General features: G+C 35.4%; 2 protein-coding genes across 2 annotated transcripts in view; one reads left to right on the top strand and one right to left on the bottom strand.

Moving 5' to 3' along the window:
• Positions 1-1,334: 1,334 nt before the first annotated feature.
• LOC145669005 (ubiquitin carboxyl-terminal hydrolase 40-like) overlaps positions 1,335-21,794 on the top strand; it is a 106,712-nt gene continuing 86,252 nt past the window's right edge. The window contains exon 1 of the mRNA XM_081737329.1: positions 1,335-2,043. Coding sequence (XP_081593455.1) covers positions 1,848-2,043 — 196 coding nt within the window. The 5' untranslated portion in view covers positions 1,335-1,847. The remainder of the gene's footprint in view (positions 2,044-21,794) is intronic.
• LOC145667534 (uncharacterized) lies at positions 17,543-20,102 on the bottom strand. The gene is made up of 2 exons (XM_081735008.1): positions 17,824-20,102; positions 17,543-17,682 (listed from the first exon to the last, which is right to left on the bottom strand). Exon 1 carries the CDS (start codon positions 20,083-20,085, stop codon positions 18,016-18,018), a length of 2,070 nt encoding a protein of 689 aa, XP_081591134.1. The 5' UTR covers positions 20,086-20,102; the 3' UTR covers positions 17,543-17,682; positions 17,824-18,015.

Below are 21,794 nucleotides of genomic sequence, written 5' to 3'. Positions count from 1 at the left end.
AACACAGTTCAGGAGGGGAATATAAGAGACAGAGGGCGGTATGCAGAGAGAATGAGTTAATAGTGGGTTAGTCTCGGACTAGTTAATGGCGTATTAGAACTTTACTAAGGAAGGTACACTTTTTTGGTATTCAGAGTCTACTTTGAGTACAACTAAACGGTTGATTTGGGTATGATTAACTTACACAACCCCAATGCATTGGTAAAAAAAAATAATAATAATAAATGTGGCAACTACGGAAAAGTAGATGAGCTCATGTGTAGTCTTTAAAAATGAAAATAGATGAATTACGAAATCCGAAATGTTGTGCCGCACGCTAAACCGCGGGTAAGATTAGCCTCTGCTCTATATTAATTAGTCACATGTAATTAACTTCATCAAATACGACGTCCTAATCAGAGATTCTGAATACAATTTTTATAACCATCCTTTAGTCAACCTCGTAGTGTGGCATTAATCACACGTTAAAACGACTCTGCATAAGGCGCAGAATGTCTATCCCCGGCAGACACATTTCAGTTAATTCTTTGTTTGTTTGTTTGTTTTTGAGGGGGACTCAAAATGTTACTGACGGAAGAAATCTCCCTTTCTTCCGATAATCCGCACCCGGAGCCTGGACCAGTGTTCGTAGGTTTCCTTAAGAAAATTCCCTCCACTGGCACAAACTTTCCCTTTTCTGATCAAATTTTCCCTGGTTTGTTGAGTTTCCAAATCCTATGACAGACAGAAGTTGTGTGATAAGATTAAATAAGCTGTTAAAGATAGTGTCAACCGCACTTATTTTGTTCATTTGCGTTTTGCTTCTATTTCTTTTACCTCGCTTTTTTTTCACCAAAAAAATACACAAATACACTCAATCAACAATGGGTACAAATGAAGCTACTTTGAACACACGCACACTACGGCTGTTATGTTTGTTCATATCTGGAGGAACACAGAAAATTTTAAAGATTTATATTGGTCAACCAGTTTGCACGAGAATTTCCCTGGATTTTCACATTTTACGGAAAAAAATCTCTTTCTCTCTTTTTGCTAAATTTACTTACGAAATTTCCCTAGATTAGAGAAATTTCCATCACAACTACGAACACATTGCAACATGGGATTGCACACAGCTGATGCAATAGAAACAGTGTTATCAATTACAGAAAGATATTGCTGTTCAAAATCTTACATTACTACGTAATAAATTAACGTCTTCACTACCAGTATGTCTCCGTGCACTTTTAATTTCATTTATAATCCAAATCCAATCATATAACCATATACAGGAAGCAAAAATCAAGGGTTTTGTTTTATTAATTTATTATTAGCGTTACGTCTGTCAAACTTGTAGTTTGCAACACTTCTTATGCAGACTGCAGGAAGTTATGATACCGGTGTAGCCCGTAGTTTACTGCGCGAATAATAGGAAAACTACTGGATTTTGCACAAAAAAACGTACTACAGTTTTCTAAAATATTTATTACTATTATGTGTGCTGCGACTACTTACAGAAACAAGATTTTCCTAAATAATTTGTGAATGATAGTTATTTGGATCGCCGAGTGTGCAGCTGGAGTTATTCATCTGTTCGCATTCAATTTATAGGAATTTCTCTACCATTTTATTTTTCACAATGAGACATAAAATGATGTGTTTAAAAATATATGAATATTTCGTGAACTGTATTGTCTGTAGTTGTAAATCAATTCAAACTGGATGAGATACATTTTCTGTGAATACTAGTTTTGTTAGTGTAGAAGCACAACAAATCGTAAACAGAAGCTGAGTAAAAAATCATGAGCTTATTGCTCATTTACACTTTGCATTGTTTATACTGTATATAGAAATTAGATTTGATAAACATGTTCGGCAAATTATTTGATGAAGAAGATGCCGCCGGTCAGGTTAATTTGAATCAAGTTCAGCATACAGCGACGAAGTTAACAGCTCCACCGTTGCCGAGGGCAGCCTCAAATTTGTGTGGAATAGAAAACCAAGGAGCTACATGTTATCTAAACTCACTCTTGCAGACGTTGTTGTTTACCCCGGAGTTCAGAGGTAATTTCACTGCAGAAGTTTCTAAATATATCGTAGGCTTTGGCGGTGTCTTAATGATACAAAGCAGGTCCTTTTCCTTCCACCTCATACAGTAACAAAGGAACTGATTTTTCAGGAACTAGTTCCTCAGGATAGGGTATAGAAAGTTGTTGCTTGGAGATGGGCGTGTGTTAATAGAATAGAATTGAATATTTATTGTCATTAAACAACGTTTGTTGCAATAGACATTGTCAGCATATAAATAAATATATACAAAGAAAGAAAGGAAAAAAAGAAAAGTTACAATTTACACTTGTCTTCAAATTCGTTGATACTATAAATAGAATGGTCCATGTACCGTTAAAGGGGTCCAAAACTACACTGGACCCCCTTAACCTAACCTGCCCTAACCTAACCTAATATAACGTTATATTATGTAATCAAACGAAAATAAATAGAAAGAAGTGGTGTCAAAGACACTGGACCCCTTAACGGAACATTGTTAGTTTAGTTTATGTTATGTTATATTAGTTTAGGGGTCCATCATAATTTTCCAAAAAATGATAGAATTTCGCTTATTTCTACTAATATTAGGTTAATTCAGGTTAGCTTAGGGTAGTGTATGTTAGGTTAGGTTAGATTTGGTTACGTCTAAGTACTTGTATCATTCATTTCTCCTGTAAATTTTGTGTTTTTCACGTGCTTTTGGACCCCTTGTACTAAACATACTCCGAAAAGATTTACAATGTTTTCTGAAATCATTATCACATATCATTCGTATATGCACTGGCAATGTATTATATAGTTTCATTCTATATATTTATAACTTCTTTGTTATACTTAGCCTAATATAAGACGTATTTAAGTCATCTTTATGTCTAATATTATATGAATGGGTATTGTTACGATAACCTAAACTGCTCTCGTTTTCTTTAACGTACATAAGACAACTGTAAATATATAGAGAGGGAACTGTCATAATCTGTAAATCCGTAAAATATTGTCTACACGATACACTATCAGTTAAACCTTTTCTTGCTCTTATGGCTTTTTTCTGCCATTTAAAGACAGTCTGAGCACCTGGTGAATTTCACCACAACATTTTGCCATACTGTAGATGAGAATGAGAAAAGGCATAGTATGCTGCAAGAAGCATTGTTTCTGTAACTGTTGTTTTCAGTTTACGTAATAAAAATAGCACTCTAGATAATTTCCTGCATAAATTTTCAGTATGTTCACTCGAGTTTAATTTCGGATCTAGATGGATTCCCAGTAGTTTTACGGAATGGTGCATATCTACCTCAATCATATGATTATTAAGAGAAAAATATATAGTCTCTGTTTTAGATTCATTTATATAAAGTTTGTTATGCTTTAACCATATAGATGATATTTCAAGCATTTCATTGCATTTAGTTTTAACACTTACTAAATTCTTACCCGTATTTAGAAGAGTTGTGTTGTCAGCATATAATACAGATTTACAAGGTAGAAAACGCGTTAAATCATTTATATAGATAAGAAAAAGTAAAGGTCTTAACACACTACCCTGAGGTATACCTGCTGTTACATCCAAAAATGTTGATATTTCGTTAATAATACGGACACATTGACGTCTATTACTAAGATAGGACTTAATCAATGACAACTCAGTTCCCCAAATACCATAATAATATAATTTTTCAACCAATATATGATGTGACACCGTATCGAATGCTTTACTTAGATCTATCAATGTTGCACACATATTTAAATTATTTTCGAAGCTATCTAATATGTGTGATACTACGTTTTCTACGGCCTTAATCGTGGAAAGGCCAGATCTGAATCCAAATTGCGAACTGTGGAATATTTTACTTTGTTCAAAGTACATTGATAACTGACTTTTGATGCGTTATTCAAAAACTTTTGAAATAATTGGGACTATTGATATAGGACGGCAGTTATTAGGATCACTTTTATCATTTTTCTTATGTATAGGTACCGGTATTGTAACTGTCATTTTAAGGCAGTCAGGAAAGATTCCATCTAAAATTATCCAATTGAATAAGTAAACCAAAGGATCAATTATAACGTCAATTATTTTTCGAAACAAATTACCGGTATTAGAAAACCCATAAAGATCTTCACTGTTTGAAGATTTTAATTTGTTAACAATTTGTAAAACAGTCCTGGTATTTATTCTAGTCCACTGAAAATTCGAGTTAACGTTATTTAGGTTTTGCTGTGCTAATAAACTACTAAAATTATAGATTTGATTTTCAGAAGAAAAGTCTTCACTTTTTGACTTATCACTTAATTTCCTTATGTTATTTACAAAATGTTCATTGAATTCATTGGCGGATATTGGTATGGGGTCTTTAATATTGCATTTTTCGATTTCCTTTTTGATTATAGACCAAGCCGCTGCACAATTGTTTTTTGAATTATTTATCCAATTTTCGTTTGCAATAATTTTTGCTGCTTTAATCTCTTTTCTGTATATGTTTTTAGCAATATTATACAATGTGATTAGTCTATCCCTCTGAGATCTAAGATGTGGCGTATACCAATTAGGAACTGTTTGTGAATGTTTACTTCCGCAGGTGGTATACCTCTTAATCTTTTCTGGACAACATTCATTTAAATATAGAATCAAAGTATTGATAAACTTATGGAAAGCATCGGAAACATTGGCACATTCAGAAAATAAATTTTCCCAAGATTCCCTAACCCAGTTTTTGTATATAAGTTCATCTAACAATCTGAATCGTTTAATTACTGGATAGGTAGCGTTCATATGTGACATCACAGGGAACAATAGCCGTACACCTTCATGGTCAGACATCAAAGGTTGTACAGTACCACATAACAGGCTAGTTTTGTTTTCATTAGTAAAAACATTATCTAAACATGCAAAGGTTCTTGTGGGCTGATCATTAATATAATAAAAGTTATGGGACCTAAGAACATCACATAGTAGTGCTTTAATGGGTGTACTAATAAGGACGTTAACATTTATATCGCCAATATAGAATTTTGTATGATTTTTGTATTTATAAAGATAGCTGTTTAATTTCTCCCAATCACTAAGAAAAATATGCATATCTGAATTCGGTGTCCGATACAACATAAGAACTATTACTCTGTTATGTTTAAGTAACACACACCTCAAAATGTTGTTCTATGCAAAAACAAGTTAAGTCAATAACAGAGTATTCAATACCTATACCATTTTTTACATAAATGCCTACGCCACCGTGTAATGTTTTATCCCTACAGAAAATACAAGCTAACGTGTAACCTGTTGGCGTATACATGTAAATTTCATCACTTGTTAGCCAATGTTCGTGGACACATAAAATATCACAAGGAAGAATACCTAAAAATAACTCAGGTTCGGCTAGTTTGTTCCTTATTGATTTGCAAATTTAAATGAAATAGTAATAAATTTTGCCTATCTATATGCTTATTACAATTTTGAAAAAAGTGGCGATTGTTTTTCACATCTATTAAGTCATTTACATCATTCAGTTCAACACTCTTCGTTAGACTTGAGGTTTTGACCTGGCCCCACATAGTATTCAGTGTATTCATGGAATCGGGTGTATTCAGTTTCCCTGAACTAACCATGGCATTCTTATTGCTACCTTAAATTTAGATTTGCCATAAAGATCCCTATCAATTATTTCACAAACCATGTTGCTCAATATTCTTTTCCCTCGTTGGTTGAAATGCATGCCATGTTTCGTGTACATCTCCCTACTTAATTTATTTACATCCAGAATTTCGACATTTTGGAAGCGGTTACACAGATTCTTTAATTTTACATTACTATTTTGAATTGCTTTGTTCACACACGATTCTTGAGGATCATACCTGTGTGGAATGTTGCCTACAATTACCTTACAATGGTTTAGTTCAGAAAGCTTACACTTAATTCTCTTTACGACTTCACTTCCCTCATTACAAGCCACATCGTTAGCTCCACTTAATATCACAAAATAGTTACCCTCCTTGTTTACTGTTTGACTATTAACACTGGATAATATATCCACGCTTTTAGCTCTAGGCTTAACAAAATCCTTCTACTATTATATTGTGTTTCAAATCTTGGTTCACTTTTTCAGCCAATCCCCTACCATGACTGTCAGCATATATGAGCACCTTAGGAGCTGTGTCTTAAGAGTTGTCCTTGCACTACCCTTCGCGTTAATGAAATTCCCTTTCTTCTTGTTCATTGTTCTCAAACTATCTACAGTTTTGCTACTAATATTCACTGATTTTGGATTGTCCACAGCTTCACATTCAAAATTCGCTAAAACATTGAATTTATTCGCGCACTCTCCTGGGCTAGCTAGTACTGGCTCAGGTTGATTATATCTCGGCCTATGTCTATTATAACATACTCTTGTCCATTCATAGTGTGAAGTTTTGTTTGCATCAACATTTGATTCTAATACCTTCATTCTTTTTATTAAATCTTCGTTTTCTGATTTCAATAACCTCAATAAAAGAAATATAAAGCTCTAACCTAACCTGAAAATGTTAGATATGTGTCAAAATTTAGTAGAACCGTCTGCTCAAGTAATGCCTCTAATCGAGTCAGGGCAGAAGCGGTAGCGAGTCATGCGTCAACGATGGGAATATAGGCATAAACGAGGATAGTGGAAGAGCACGCACATAGCTACAATACTTTCACTATCACCCAAACTTCTTTTCAATATGCTGTGCACTGACAGTAATTACTTATATTCAAACTCTCACCCTTCTAAGGTTGCAAACTGACTGGTATTTTACCGGTAGACCGGTATTTTTTTCAGGCCAACTTATCTCAAGGTTTAAAATATAGTTTTCGTCATCTGTTTTCAGGATTATGAGCAGATGCCAGTAATTTTATTTCTCAGAGTTGGTAATCCTAATTCCTTCATGAAAATTGTTTCACATGATATTTTGCCTATAAATTTTCTATTTGGTACAATCGTCTGCTCGAGTGGACTCACAATAGACTGAAATAGTGTGACGTCACATCCTTTTCGTTGCCATGGTGATCGCGATTTTATTTTCTAAACAACAAGTTGCCTAAATAACAAAGCACCTAAATGCAAAGCGAAAACAGAGATAAACTATTTTTGAATTGCAAACATTAGAATATTTATGAAATATTTATGTTTCTTTTTAAACTAAAACACAAAGAGTCAATGAAACTAAAACACAAAGAGAAAACAAATGTACTCATCTTGTTCATTATCAGATATTAACCTTAAATAATTCTGGGATTTTTTTTCATTAATGTAAGTATCACAACATTGCGTACGTGAACATGATTAATGTTTAACAGTTGTTTAGAATATATGGGTGAACATTTTATAATTGGATGTTTTCTTATTGTGCTGTTTCTAAATGCTTTTTTTTTTTATTAAAAAAAAAAAAAAAGTTGATAGGGAATATAAGAAAATATCTGACCAATATCCACTGATAGTCCGGATTGAAAATTTCCAAAGGATTGTTTGTATCCTTTATTTTGTAATATTGTAGATACTAATATTGTGTACAAGTGGACATAAGAAAAGTAAATGTGCTAATAGAATTTGTTGCTCTAAAAAATTTTCCCTTTTAAAAAATCGTATATTTTTACAGTTTTCCTTGTGCTGACAGTTTGTCAATCTGCACGTTAGTGTGATTATATTATGTATAATTGCTTCTTAAGGTGGATTACATGATAATGACGTTTACATTAATTATTTAATTTCTACCTTATTACTTGGGGATGTGGCACTTTTAGAAATAGGTTCCTTAATTATTTGTCTTTATGAATTTTCTTGATTTTATTCATAGTTTCCTAAACGCATTTCCATATTTTAAATCTACGCCCTTTCTCACCGACTGTATTAGTCTCTAAAACATTTCATAATTGCAACTAAATTTACAGTCGTTGTCCTTGTTTGTACTAAACTTTAAAATACTCCATTCCCTTCATGCGTTTGTATAGAAAAAAACATGACGATCACCATGGTAACGGAAAGGAACTGACGTCATTACTATTTCAGTCTATTTATGTCAAACTCGGTTCAATCTTTTGATTCACTGATCCGAGTCCAAGTGACTTGAATATGGGAACTCTTATAAAAATTCACAGTAATCGGAACAGTGATCTGGAACAGGTTTAAGTAATGTGCAATAAGCTTTTCACGTGTTTAATTGTTTCAACACAGTGGAGATAATAATACCGATGAAGAATTAGTGACAAGTAGAAAAATTGAAGGCCATTGCTATTACCTTTCTATATTCTACAGACATGAAAGTGCGTACATACAGTTTAGGGCAGTAAAAGGCAAATCTTTCTTTTAGGCAATTCATTCATTTTTGATTCGTTCAATGTTCCAAGGAAGCAGTTTCTCCTAAACGGAATCGGATTAGGGATCCTGGAGTTTTCTGCTGTCATTCTTTCACTAATTATTTTATACGTTGCTTAGAAATAACGAAAAATTTATTACTATCCTAATTTCCACTCTTAGGATAGTTCTAAATTAATCAATGTTTAAAATAATAAACGAAAATACTTTAGTAGGAATCACCATATTTCCCAACTTCACCAAGTTCTAGAAAACAGTTCATAGAAACCTAAAACGAACAATTATATTGGAAGTGAAATCTTTTACGTTCCACGCTTACGCTGGCTAGCCTAAAGGAGACGTCATTATATTGGAATTCTTATAGCAGAAGCAAGTGAAATAATGCATGAATTTTTATTCACTGCAAAGAGGAGGGGGCAAGTCCTCCATAACCCCCATCCCAAACTACCACTGTATGGATGAATACAATTCAGGTGCATGCCTCATAAATATTATACACTACTCACTTTTAGTCGTACTTCACGAAAGATGAAAAATAACTTATACTTTTTCTCACAGGAAATACAAGTCTTACTAAATTTCAGTATTCCCATACTGAAACAGAATTTGTAACATTATTATTATTATTATTATTATTATTATTATTATTATTATTATTATTATTATTATTATTATTATTATTATTATTGTGTGTGTGTTTTGCAAACTTCACCAGACAAATTGAATAAGTTTTAAATTACAGGGAAATTCCTCAGAAAATAACTCGTCGAATATGACATTCGTCACTTCAAACCTCAAACTCGTCGTTTGATGCTGCGTCATATTACACTTTGATCAAACACCGCTTCACCAACTTTAATGCAAGGTGCAAGCAAGCACACAGAAAAACCACGTGACCTCAGTATTACCTGCTAAACAAGAATCACTCTGTCATAGCGACTGGAACAGATCGTTCAAAAATATGGAACATACTGAACCAAATCACAGAACCGAAAGAACTGAAGTACGGTAATGAATGAATAGCCTAAAAGAAATAAAATAGAAAATACCCGGGATTTTTTAATATATATATTCCGGCTAGGGAAAAAAGTCTGAATCATTGTTGTTGTTGTTCGCCGGAATACTTATTTGAATCGTTATAGCCATCCTATTTGGTGTAAACAGACCACAAATTTTCTAGTTTGTGTATTTAGGAATGAATTAGGTTTATCTAAACTGTACGTTATAAAGATTTTAAGCTGATATATGTGTCTTGCTTTTATTGATGTGGATGCTATTCCAATTTCTAGATTTCTTTTATCGGTTGAAATTACTAACCTTATTAGTTTCAGTTTTTAATATCTAGGCCTATGCGTAGCATCCATCTATATATTAAAATGCTAGATTCATATATTTGTGACCAATTCTTTTGACAATGATACCTCGGAAACTAGAAGCTCTAGAAAGATGCCATTTTCACTGATCGATTGCAAGTTTTGTATAGATCGCTCAGTTGTAATTGATTTTTTTTTTTTTTTTTTAATGGCCGTTATTTCTTTATTACATTTTTAAGGGTACACTCTGGAAGTGTTGAAATTTTAAAAAGTAAAGCATCGTATCCTTCGATTCTTCTTGTCATTCTCACACACATGTGTATACGAGGTTAGTATATCTCTCCGGTGCTTATTTCATGGCCAAATAATACCGAAAAACCGAAGGATAATAGTTTCTCCAGTCTAAGGTGAATCATTATTGTTTGGAGTGCGAACACCATGTATCACTGACATTATAATTAATTGTGTGTGTAATGTATTTGCTTATTACGTACTGCATGCAAGAAGAAAGAAAACACTGATCATACATAAATTAAAAACTCCAACCGGAAGTAGGCTCAAATCTTGCAAACGGTACGAGATATTGAAAAAAAAATCTCCCTTTTATGGTATCCCTTGCTGATTTTTTATCAAGACCTCTTTTACTTTGTCTGTAAAGGGACATGTACAGATGTGAGGAATGACAAGAAGATTCATGTCCGTATGCGAATGATGCGCTGTATAGAGAGCGGAGGTTCAGCTGTTCAGTAAATATACTTTTATCAGTGTTTAGTTTTGGATATACTGATACAACCTGTAATATAATGTTATATATGCATGCTATATTACAGGTTATTTATTTAAACAGCATGTTAGAAAGAAAATAGCAGTTGCTTCAATTTTTTCGGGGGGTTGCAATTTCATCACTAAGTAGCTATTGATATAATTCAGCAATCATTCTTATAATCTCCACTGTGTTAATACAGTATAGCACGTAAATTATTGAATAATACTATCTTAGCCTGTTTTGTCCCTGAAGAGGAGTGGTCGTGTAAAAGCATTCGAAATACTGGACACTCAGAGAGCGTTACGGACTGCCACTTACACTTGATCTTGCTCAGGGAAATGATGTTGATTTTGTTCGGGGAAGTGTTCTGGCATTTGTGCACACTTCACATGTTACTCACGCTCCCTGAGTTATTTTAGTATTTAAAGTTTTATTAATTGCTGTCAACATTTTATATTTTTTTCACTATATCGTTATTATTATATATTTTACCTTATTTATTTATTTATTTATTTTTTTTTTTTTTTTTGTCCTGAGGTCAGTGGTAGAGCGTTGACCTCTGGTCCATGGGGTCATTGGTTCGATCCCAGCTCGCATCAAGTGAGCATTGTGGTAGACAACATCGTGTCTATGGTTTTTCTCGGGTACTCACGTTTCCTCCCAGTTTCTGATTCCACCAATCGTAGATATAACCAGCCCCACTCACTAGGCTAGAGGTTGGCGCATGGTTTTGGGTTCGATTCCCGGTGGGAAAGAATGAAAACAATAATTTCAGAATCAATCATTTTCATTAATCACCCGTCTCATTTAGCTTAAAAGGCATAACCTTGGGACGAAGCTAAAAGAGTTTCATTTTTCATCTTTTGCATGTAACCTTTCTCGTAATTTTCGCTCCCTTGGTAATGTTGCTTAGATTTAACTTAAGATATTTGTAATATTAGGGTTACCAAGTCTTATCATTGTAAAGCTGCTACTCCGCTAGTATTTAAATACTCAATGATAATTGAAATCACTCGTAAATACTCTTTTTTACTCCTACTTCTAATTGCTTCTTGGCTCCACCTCACATGACCCTCTTACCTCCAAACACAGTGGCTTCTAACACCAATATCTGGCCAGTAAGGTACACTTCAAACACAATGCTGAAGCAGATACAACTATTCCTTAATCCAGCACTGCATAAAATATCAACAAAGTTGTTACCACACAAAGTATAACGTACTGCAGCAGAGTATGTGCTATAGCAACGAACCTTAATGGCAAAAAAACGTTTAAGCCAGGAATCAGTGAGATTCTTTTTTTGTTAAATGTGTCAGGGTAAGTTTTTGTCGCTTCCACGTATAAAGGTACTGTACAAAATTGTTTATTTATTTAACCATGCACACGATGTTCGTCTATTACACAGTACACTTGACGTGAGCTGGGATCGAAGCAGGGACCCGGCACCAAAGGAGAGCGCTGTAACAATGAGCCACAATGCCCAAAAGTCGTTTATTTACTCCACTAATCAAATGTAAGAAAAAAATATTTTTTTTTTTTACTGAATGTGACGAGGAGAGCCAGAATAGTTTCAATGAACTGTTTCACCTTCATCAGTTGGTGAATCTTCGTGCAAAATGCTCCTGACACCTCTGATACATATCACATTATCTTAATTTCAGTTACAGATTATGCTAACTAACTTGCTGTAAGTACAAAAAAAATCAAATTTAATCTTTTTTTTTTCTTTCTTTCAAAGTAGCACTTGTAAATATCTTGCTTAAGTTGAGAGTAACTATGGTAAATCCTCAACTAATCTTTATAGAAAGACTTGCCAAATATATATATATGTTAGGGATGGACAAAATTATCCGGATTCCGTAATTTTCGCTCCCTTGGTAATGTTGCTTAGATTTAACTTAAGATATTTGTAATATTAGGGTTACCAAGTCTTATTATTGTAAAGCTGCTACTCCGCTAGTATTTAAATACTCAATGACAATTGAAATCACTCGCAAATACTCTTTTTTACTCCTACTTCTAATTGCTTCTTGGCTCCACCTCACATGACCCTCTTACCTCCAAACACAGTGGCTTCTAACACCAATATCTGGCCAGTACATTTACTTTCCGGAATTCGGAAAAATTCCGTATTTCGAAAAAATCCGGAATTCGAAAAAATCCGAATTTCGGAAAAATCCCGGAATTCGGAAAAAATCCGGAATTTAGAAAAAAATTGGAATTTTTGCGATTTTACTTTCCGGATTCCGGAAAGTAAAAATTCTGGAATTGGCCATCCCTAGCTAGTAGCTGTTAAAAGAGAAACACAATAATGAATATATATACTGTATTAGTTTCGTGTAGTTGGATATGTCTTTATCACTTACGTAGTCAATTGCTACTGCAGTTATTTACCGCTTTATGAGGAAGGTCTTATTTTCACACACAAAAAAGTCGCCTGTATGTCTCAAACATTATCGCTCATTTTGACAGCCCACCGTACAGTTTTTTCACTCCTACTCACAACTAAACTCATTTTGTTACTCGTCATGCTATACAGAGGTGTCTACTCAGGTGAATACTAGTGAACCCCAGTTGTGGTATCTTTGTTTCGTGTTCGTACGTCAGGTGTACGATCACTTTTTGCGTCTACTCTATACACTTTCTACGGAATTTACTTACTTTCTGACCATTAAACTTGTCTTTGTGGTTCTTTATTGATATATTCATAAAGCTGAGTTTTCATTATTCATATTGTGTGTGTTATTACACTTCTTAAATTTTCTGTTTCTTTTTCGCAGGCATTCTCGTTTCAATAGCATAGGTGTACGAACACTTTCTGCGCTCACTGTATGTACAGTAAATACAAATTTAAAATTTTTGACTTTACGAAGTATACAATGTAGTTGTTCAATAATTAACATAAGCAGGCATTCATTAATTTATATTAATATAATAATTAATAAAACTAATAAGCGGGTGATTGATGACTCAGTAGTTGAGTTTTCATCTATGGTATTCTAACCCAGGACATGTGGGTTTTCGATGGCTAATGTTGTGTTCGAAAATTTTCCCGGTGGTAGGCCTACTCTTGGTTCCCTTTCTTATATTTGTTCCATCATCACTCATTAACGAATTTAGTTTATCAAAACTCTATAGCCATATATTCATTCTGTTCATCAGTGAAACAAACAGTCTCAAAAACTATCTGATGGATTACCATCAATTTTGGCCATGATGTACAGAGTCAATAGTTAAGAATCGAGTTCCCTGATGAATGTAATATTCAAACCGGAAGCGGTACAAATCAACCATTTCCGGTTTTAACGTTAATCATTATATAGTAAATATGGTAATAGTTAGCGAGAAGCGGTTTCCAGTAATCGACATATATAACATTCATGTAGATAGAATGTCACCCAATTTGTGCATCTGCTGAAAATAATGAGCTTAGGTATTTAGAGAGCATTTTTCGTGGGGGGGGGGGTCTGTCACGAAATACTGTGGTTATTACCAGGGGCTCAATCATTCTAAACTATTTTATTGGCAACATATATTGGTTCGTTTAGCCAAGATTTCTAATGGGGGGATATGAAATACTGTGGTTACACACCAGAGGCTCGATCAATCTAAATATTTTACTGACAACATACCCATATTGATTGGTTAGGACAATAAAATGAGGATATATTAGTAAGTATTTTAATAAGAAGCTATGAAGAAATCTCGAATAAAAGAATATAAAAAAGATATAGTCTTCCGAGGTCATTCGAACGGTGTCGAGAATTTTGCGTCTGCGAAATTTGTGCTCTACCTCAAGAACAGGGAAAATTGCGCCTGCGATGTACCTCCACCGGGAAGTTTGAGCCCTGCGAAATAAAAGAACCTATTGGAGCTTACGCATTTGCTCGGAGGGGCTGACATTACAGCATAAACAATCCTCCCCCCACAATCATGCCATTTGTGATTTGTTTTCATTGTGGCTATATAAGGGGAGAATAAACTTCAATATAAGCCAAAAGAACACAACGGATCAACGCAATCACTGCTTCTTCCAGAGATTTTGGGGGAATACTGGCCTCCCCAGAGCTCTCAGAGTGCCCCCTCGGAGGAGACCAAAATAATATGTCTATAATATAATAATAAATAGAATAGTACCAGCAGTGACCCCCCTCCGGAATACTAAGTGTGCCCCCCGGAACATTTTTTCTGAAAGAACGACTGAACGCAATTGTGTGTTTGAAGTGTAATTCCAGCAAGTAAACACACTGTACATAGTTTTCTTGATAATATTACTGAACTGATTTTACATTCACTTTACATTTTCTTTTCTATATTTTGTGTCCTGAAAAGCCAAACAACTCGCAAGGATTGTGAACAGAGATATCTGCGTAGAGCCAAACAGAGTAGTATGGGCCTGACTTCAGCTAACTTTTTGGCCCCTGGGTCCCTGCCTCAGGACCCATGGTCCCTGGCCGGGGTCAATGACCTAGGGGTACCTAGGACCACCCCCTAAAATTTGGCAGGGGTACATAGGACCACCCCCCTTAAATTTTGGAAATTGCCAAATCTAAAAATTGGATGTGGTAGTCTAGGACCACAGTATGTACCTCTATCAGTATTGGGTGTCTATGTCGTTCCCTTTTATGAGTAAAAAATTGCCAAAAATTCAAATTTCGGGGGTTTTTGACCTAATTTATCCCCTTGGATGAGGTATTATTACCCTATATAGTTATATGGGCGTATACAGGGGTCCATTACCTTTCATAAGACATGGGTATATTAATGCACCCCTTGAAATTTTTGGGAGGGGTACTTTGGCCCACCCCTTAAAATTTTGGAAATTGCCCAATTTAAACATTGGGTATTATAGTACAGGACCCTAACATGTATTATAATAAATTTGGGTGGTCCACCTCGTTCCCTTCTAGGGGTACAAAATTGCCAAATTTTAGTACAACCACGTGTTTGGTTTTTGGTTGATTTTATCCCCTTTGATGAGGTGTTATTATCCTATATATATAGTTATATAGTCATGGGTATATTTGTGCACTCCTTTATATAGTTATATGGTTGTATACAGGTGTTTATTTTCCTATTGTAAGACGTAGGTACATTTGTGCACCCCGGCAGGGGTGCCTTGGCCCATCCCTTCAATTTTGGAAATTGCCCAATTTAAACATTTTGGTACAATAGTATAGAACCCTAGTATGTATTACTATAAATTTGGGTGGTCCACTTCGTTCCCTTTTAGGGGTACAAAATTGCCAAATTTTTAGTACAACCACATGTTTGGTTTTTTTTTTTTTGGCTCATTTTATTCCCTTGGATGAGGTCCTATTACCTTATATGGGTGTATACAGGTGTTTATTTCCTATTGTAAGACATAGGTACATTTGTGCACCCCTTTAAAAATTTGGCAGGAGTGCCTTGGCCCACCCCTTAAATTTTGGAAATTGCCCAATTTAAACATTTGGTATAATAGTATAGAACCCTAATATAGATCACTATAAATTTCGGTGGTCTACCTCGTTCCCTTTTAGGGGTACAAAATTGCCAAAATATAAACGTAAGCATTACGTTGTACCACGTGTTTTGTTTTTGACCTAATTCATTTCCTTGGATGAGATCCTATTACCTTATATGGTTATATGGCCATGTATAGGGGTCCATTACCTATCATAAGACATAGGTACATTTGTGCACCCCTGAGACATTTTGTTGTATAATAGAGTACAATGGTTTACTTTTTGGGAGTTATCGTTTCCTTTGGAGCCTTATTACGTTATATGGAGGTATATTTAAAATGATTCCCTTAAATTTGATAAGTACTTTGTGAACCAATTTGTTCCGCTTTAGGGATGAACCTTGCAATCGTCCCGAGTTCAATTCTTGGTGCTAGTTTAGGAAATGTTGAATTTAATGTCCCCGCCGATGATGAGAAATGATGAAATGAGAAAACATCATAAACTTACTTGACTGAGGATTGAAGCAGGGACCTCATACAGTAGAGACAAGCACTGAGCCATCGTACACGTGTGTTGATTACTATGCAATGGTCCCGAGTTTGATTCTTGGTGCTAGTTTCAGGAAATGTTAACGCCCCCCTTGAAACGATGATGAGAAATGAGAAAACTCATAAACTTACTTGCTTGCGGATTGAAGCAGAGATCTCACACATTTGAGCCACTATGGCCCATTGAGAAGTTCAGTTTGTTGATTACTATGTCATGGTCCCGAGTTCGATTCTTGGAAATGTTGAGTTTAACGTCCCCTTGAAACGATGATAGGAGGAAACATGAACTTACTTCGTTGTGGATTGAAGCGCTGAGCCGCCGTACTCCATTCAGTGCGAACAGTTTCGCGTATGAAAAGAAGATTATGTTACATTACACATTTCAGTGCGAGCAGTTTACACTAGGTTTATGTTTCATATAGAAAGATAGAAGATCTGCGTTGTCATCTTTTTTACTTCGTGTGCAACTTTGACCTTGAAGAAAACCTTGTTGACTCAGTGCTAGCATTGACGTATACACATAATCTTATTGTTTAGTTGGCTGTATTTAGAGATGAATCAGACATTTAAGGTTGCTGGTTCGAATCTAGTTGTGTTCGCTGTAACTCAGTGCCTGAGCGATACTTACCGAAATTTTTCCATTGTTGCCAACACTATCAGAATGAATCGATTCATTTAGTCGGAGCAGTTTCGTGACGAAAACTGATTTTTGTTTTGCACACAAAAATTTTTTTCTGAAACAGAATTTTGTTTGTACATAAAAATTATTTCTGAAACAGAATTTTGTTTGTACATAAAAATTTTTCTGAAACAGTTTTTGTTTTGTACACACAAAAAAATTTCTGAAACAGAATTTTGTTTTCGTACACAAAAAATTTTTTCTGAAAACATTTTTTTTCGTACACAAAAATTTTCTGAATCAGTTTTTTTTCGTACACTAAAAATTTTCTGAAACAAAAATTTAGTTTGATTTTTTTTTCCCGCAAAACATTGATTTATTTTACCGGTAAACTGATTCAGAAAAAAAAGAAATTGAAATCGCAGTACAGGAAAAAGAATTTGATTTTAGGATGTGAAATAAAAACACAGAATCATGTTTTTGTACATTTATTTTTAGCATGTGAAATAGAATACAGAATTTCGTTTTTCTTCAAAGGAAGACGTGTCCGTGACGGGTTTTTTAGCATGTGAAAATGAATACAGAATTTCTTTTTTCTTCAAAGGAAGACGTGTCCGTGACGGGTACAAATTCTGTAAAGAGAAAATAAAACATATGAATATACATGGTAATATTTATTTTGTTTCCTGTGAAAGAAGAAAAACAGATTATTAACATCGAACTAACTGATCAAGAGAGAGTGAGGTGAGAAAAGAAACGCAAATGTGACGTACCTGAATTCCTTTTTTTTTTCTCCACGGGTTTCTGCAAGGTGATGTCATCTGAGTTTTGTTTTCGTCTTCGTTCGTCTTCGCTCGCTTCGCTTGTCTTCGCTCGTGCATCGTTGAAGCATGTCCCGTGTTGCGTTGATTCTTTGCCCCGTCTTTGGGAAGTGATGTTGGTGGGATTAGGGGAAAATATGGCTGTTATTCTGTTCTGGCTTTTTTATACCCATAGGGCAATGTCTCGTATGTGTCTGGTATTAATCGGCGTTTTTTATAGTTAAAACTGTACTTCTTTTCTTCAGGTTTTGTGACAAGATGATGATCGTGGGTTCTGTAAATTTTGTGCGGCGTGCTAATGGAAATTTTTTCACTCGATTGATTTATGATCATTTGCTCCAGACTGTTAAAATTTAACTTTTGACTTGCAGTATAATTGAGTGTGAATCCACGAATTTTGCATACATAACTGGTTGATTTCGTGTCGGGGTTGTAGATTTCCAAGGCGTACTGTTTTGGGCCACCAGACACGAATTTTTTAATGTATGCTTTTGGTCCAATTGATTCAAGTTCATTTGACATTGAACCAAGAAATACTTCTGGTTCTATTGTGGGCTGTGATGGTCGCTGCGTGAATATCACGGAATCTGTATCGAAATATAATACTCTTTCTTGCAGCAGTTCTAAATATTTGTAGAGTTCCAGACGAGCTTGACACGTTGTAAATGCTCCAAGGACAACATTAGCATTGTGATTTTGTACTGGAACATCATCTTCATACTGCCAATAAAGGTATAACATCGAATCGTTAACAGGTAAAATTTGGTTGACTTTTATGTCTGGAGCAGTTAATTTCTGATACAGTTCTTTGGGATCGTTAATGATGGTCGTTTGGCTGAAATTGTCTCTTATAGCGAGTCGTCCCCAGAAGGCATTCAAACAGAGTTTTGCAAGACTACGACGTGCTGAATTTGTCATTATATTTGCTGCATCCAAAGTTATGCCTTCCCGTTGTTGTACCACTTGAATATACTGCTGCTTTTCTTCTTCGGTGACGCAATTGGCAGGCCAACCAGAAGCTTCCAGCTTCGATTTCAAAAATGTGTTAATGTATTCGCTGAATAATCCGCCAGTCTTGGTTTCTGGATCATATACGGTGATGTCGTAATCCCAAATTTCGTAAATTTCAATGACTTGATACCCTAGTTCAATGGCTTTTTGAATTTCATAGGACACCCATGTTCCCGTTAGACTTCGTTCACTGTCCGAATGTGTACATTCAGAATCTTGATTTAATGCTGTGGCACAGGCAGCACAAAGTGGAAACAACAACTTCTTATTTGAGCGAAATGGCAGCACTGGATGAAACACATTTCTGCTAGGCAAAATCTTCAACTTGACCAATCCGTTGACATCTTGAATGTCGGGCATTTCTGGATCTCCCTGTAGATATATTCGTGGATGCCCTATTGGATATCGTCCACATTTATTTACATAAGGATACAGTGAGACGATATCCAAGAATTTTATTTCTTCGCCTTCATTTTCATTTGCGACGTGATACAATTTAATGGCATTAACACGGCCACCATAGAAGCTGTCTCTTGGATTTAATGGTGTCTTATTAGTATAAGGATGTGTGCTTAAAGAAGAGGCCAATGCTGGATTGGATTTTAACACTTGACGAAATTCACATTCCCACATTTCATGTATTTTATATCCCATGGATCGTAATAACTTCATTTTACGCTGTGTTCTCTCGTAGCGATAGTTCATTGTTTCTTCGGAGTTCTCATAAATGGGCTGATCACGGCCTGTAGGGACACATAGAGGACATCCGTGGAATCTGCAGCCTTCAAATTCATACACGTGTTCCTCTTTAGTGTCGGGATCTTGGTAGTAGCCGTCCAGATGAAAACCAGCAACATAAACTTCTTTTCCTCTCGCAGCATGTAGAATTGAATGACCCTCTTTTTCTTCCATGTAGGCAAGCCACTGCAAAGCAATCCGTGACTGATTGTTTCTGTGACGATATCCTCGTGCAGGAAGAATGCTAATAGTATTAGGTTTTAAGAAATTTCGTCGAAATACTAAATTGCACGCACTCGCCAAAGTGATAGCCTCCAGGAAAGGATTAACGTGAGTTTCTTGTTCAAAAGTGGTCATGAAAGATATACAAGCCATTCGAAGTACGTTGACGTCCTGGACACAATAGTTTACCAATTCTTCTTGGAAAATAAACGTATCGTTCTGGTGTTCGTTGTACCATGTCATGAATTTCTCTCGTTCATCCACTTTCATTTCATCTGCACCATAATAATGGATGTCCGGTAATTTTCCCACATACGTTTGATTTGCAGCAGTATTAAAAAAGTGTGGAAAATATCCTTTGGTCGCTGGTAAATGAAATGCCTTGGATAATTTACTTAAAGCCATTGGCATGAAATTTAAGGAGTCAATAAACGATAAGTGATTCACTTTCATGCTTAAAATTTTTGCTCCGTTCAAGATCAAAGTAGGTTTCAATTCATGTTCTTCCACTAAAGATTTAAGAATAAAATGACCATCATATCCCTTACAATTATGTGCCAAAGATACAATAAGTTTGATGTTGGGTCGTGGTTGACGTAAATACGCAAGAAAGGCATTGATTGGATCATCTTGAAAAATATGTTCCCGCTGTCCACAAACTTCACACGGATGATGTATATCCTCATCTTGAACACAGTTGTAACAGACTTGTTGGGCCACCAGTAAATTGGGCTTATGAATGAATGTGTCTTCATCGAAGAAAGTATCCTGTGTGGCTTCGATATCATAAAAGACAATCATAGCCTTTTTGGCATGTAACACTGATGGAACTCCAGGTTTTAATTGAGTCGTATCAGGCTTCATGTAGCATTGATGGGTAGACGTAACGTGTTTACGGCACACATTACAAAAATAATCAGTACAATCATGTTTTCTTTCCCCTGTACGGACAAACGAATAAATGCGTAGACATTTGGAGCACTGTTTCACCATCTTGCATATTGGTTGGCCCTTATGATATGGTACAGTTAGATGATTTCTATAGCATGTTTCACCATAAAATTCACGATTGCATTCTGGACACTGCTTCTCCGTATTGGTCTTACTGCATGGCGGTTTCTGCAAACATTTCTCACACATGGCCGAACAGTTCTTGACGTGTCTATTAAGATGATCATATTTTTTGTGGCATGCAACACAGTAGTAGTTGGTAGAGAAAACGGCTGTTAATGACGTGATGATGTCATAATGTGAATTGATGCACATTAAATTGATTGGAATCTTGTCTTCGCCACCCGGTCCTTCATACAGAATATCTTCTCCTGAAAAGCTAGTGTATACGGTAAGTTTATAATCGGTTAAGTAGCGTTGCAATTGTCGTAATTCTTCCACGGATCCCCCATGGTCTAAATTCACTGATGATCTGGACAAAAGTTCATGTACGGCTGGAATAACAACACACTTGCTCTGGTTGCGATATTGATCGTAAACTTTTTTATTTGTATCCTTATATTTCTTTAGGCCAATAGCAATCACAATTGCATACGCTAAACATTTCTTGTCGGTGTTTTTTACTCGTAGAATGCCTTTCTTGCACTTTAATAATTCGTCGTTTGATAAAAGACCTCGACGCACCAATCCAAATCCACGGGGCACATCCACATGATGAAAATGGACAATGAACGGTTCGTTCATGAGAAAACTATCGTTACTTTGAAGGATGCGATCAAAGGATGCCCATAAAGTTTCCAGTGTCAAATTACTTGCATGCCGGAAAGATAAATAAAATGGCTTGTTCTTCTCATCGTGGGATAAAATCGACAATCCAACCATCGATGATTCGTCGACGTTTTCCAATAAATAATCCAACATCTGTTGAAAGGAGGCCTGAACCCACTCAACAATATCGGTGCCACTGGCCGGAGCATTGATTTGAATTTCCAGCATTCGTC

The sequence above is a fragment of the Thermobia domestica genome, chromosome 13 (genome assembly GCF_964235325.1).
Source record: "Thermobia domestica chromosome 13, izTheDome1.hap1.1, whole genome shotgun sequence".
Taxonomy (NCBI): domain Eukaryota; kingdom Metazoa; phylum Arthropoda; class Insecta; order Zygentoma; family Lepismatidae; genus Thermobia; species Thermobia domestica.
Note: the sequence above shows the minus strand (reverse complement) of the source record. Positions and strands in the feature narration are given on the sequence as shown.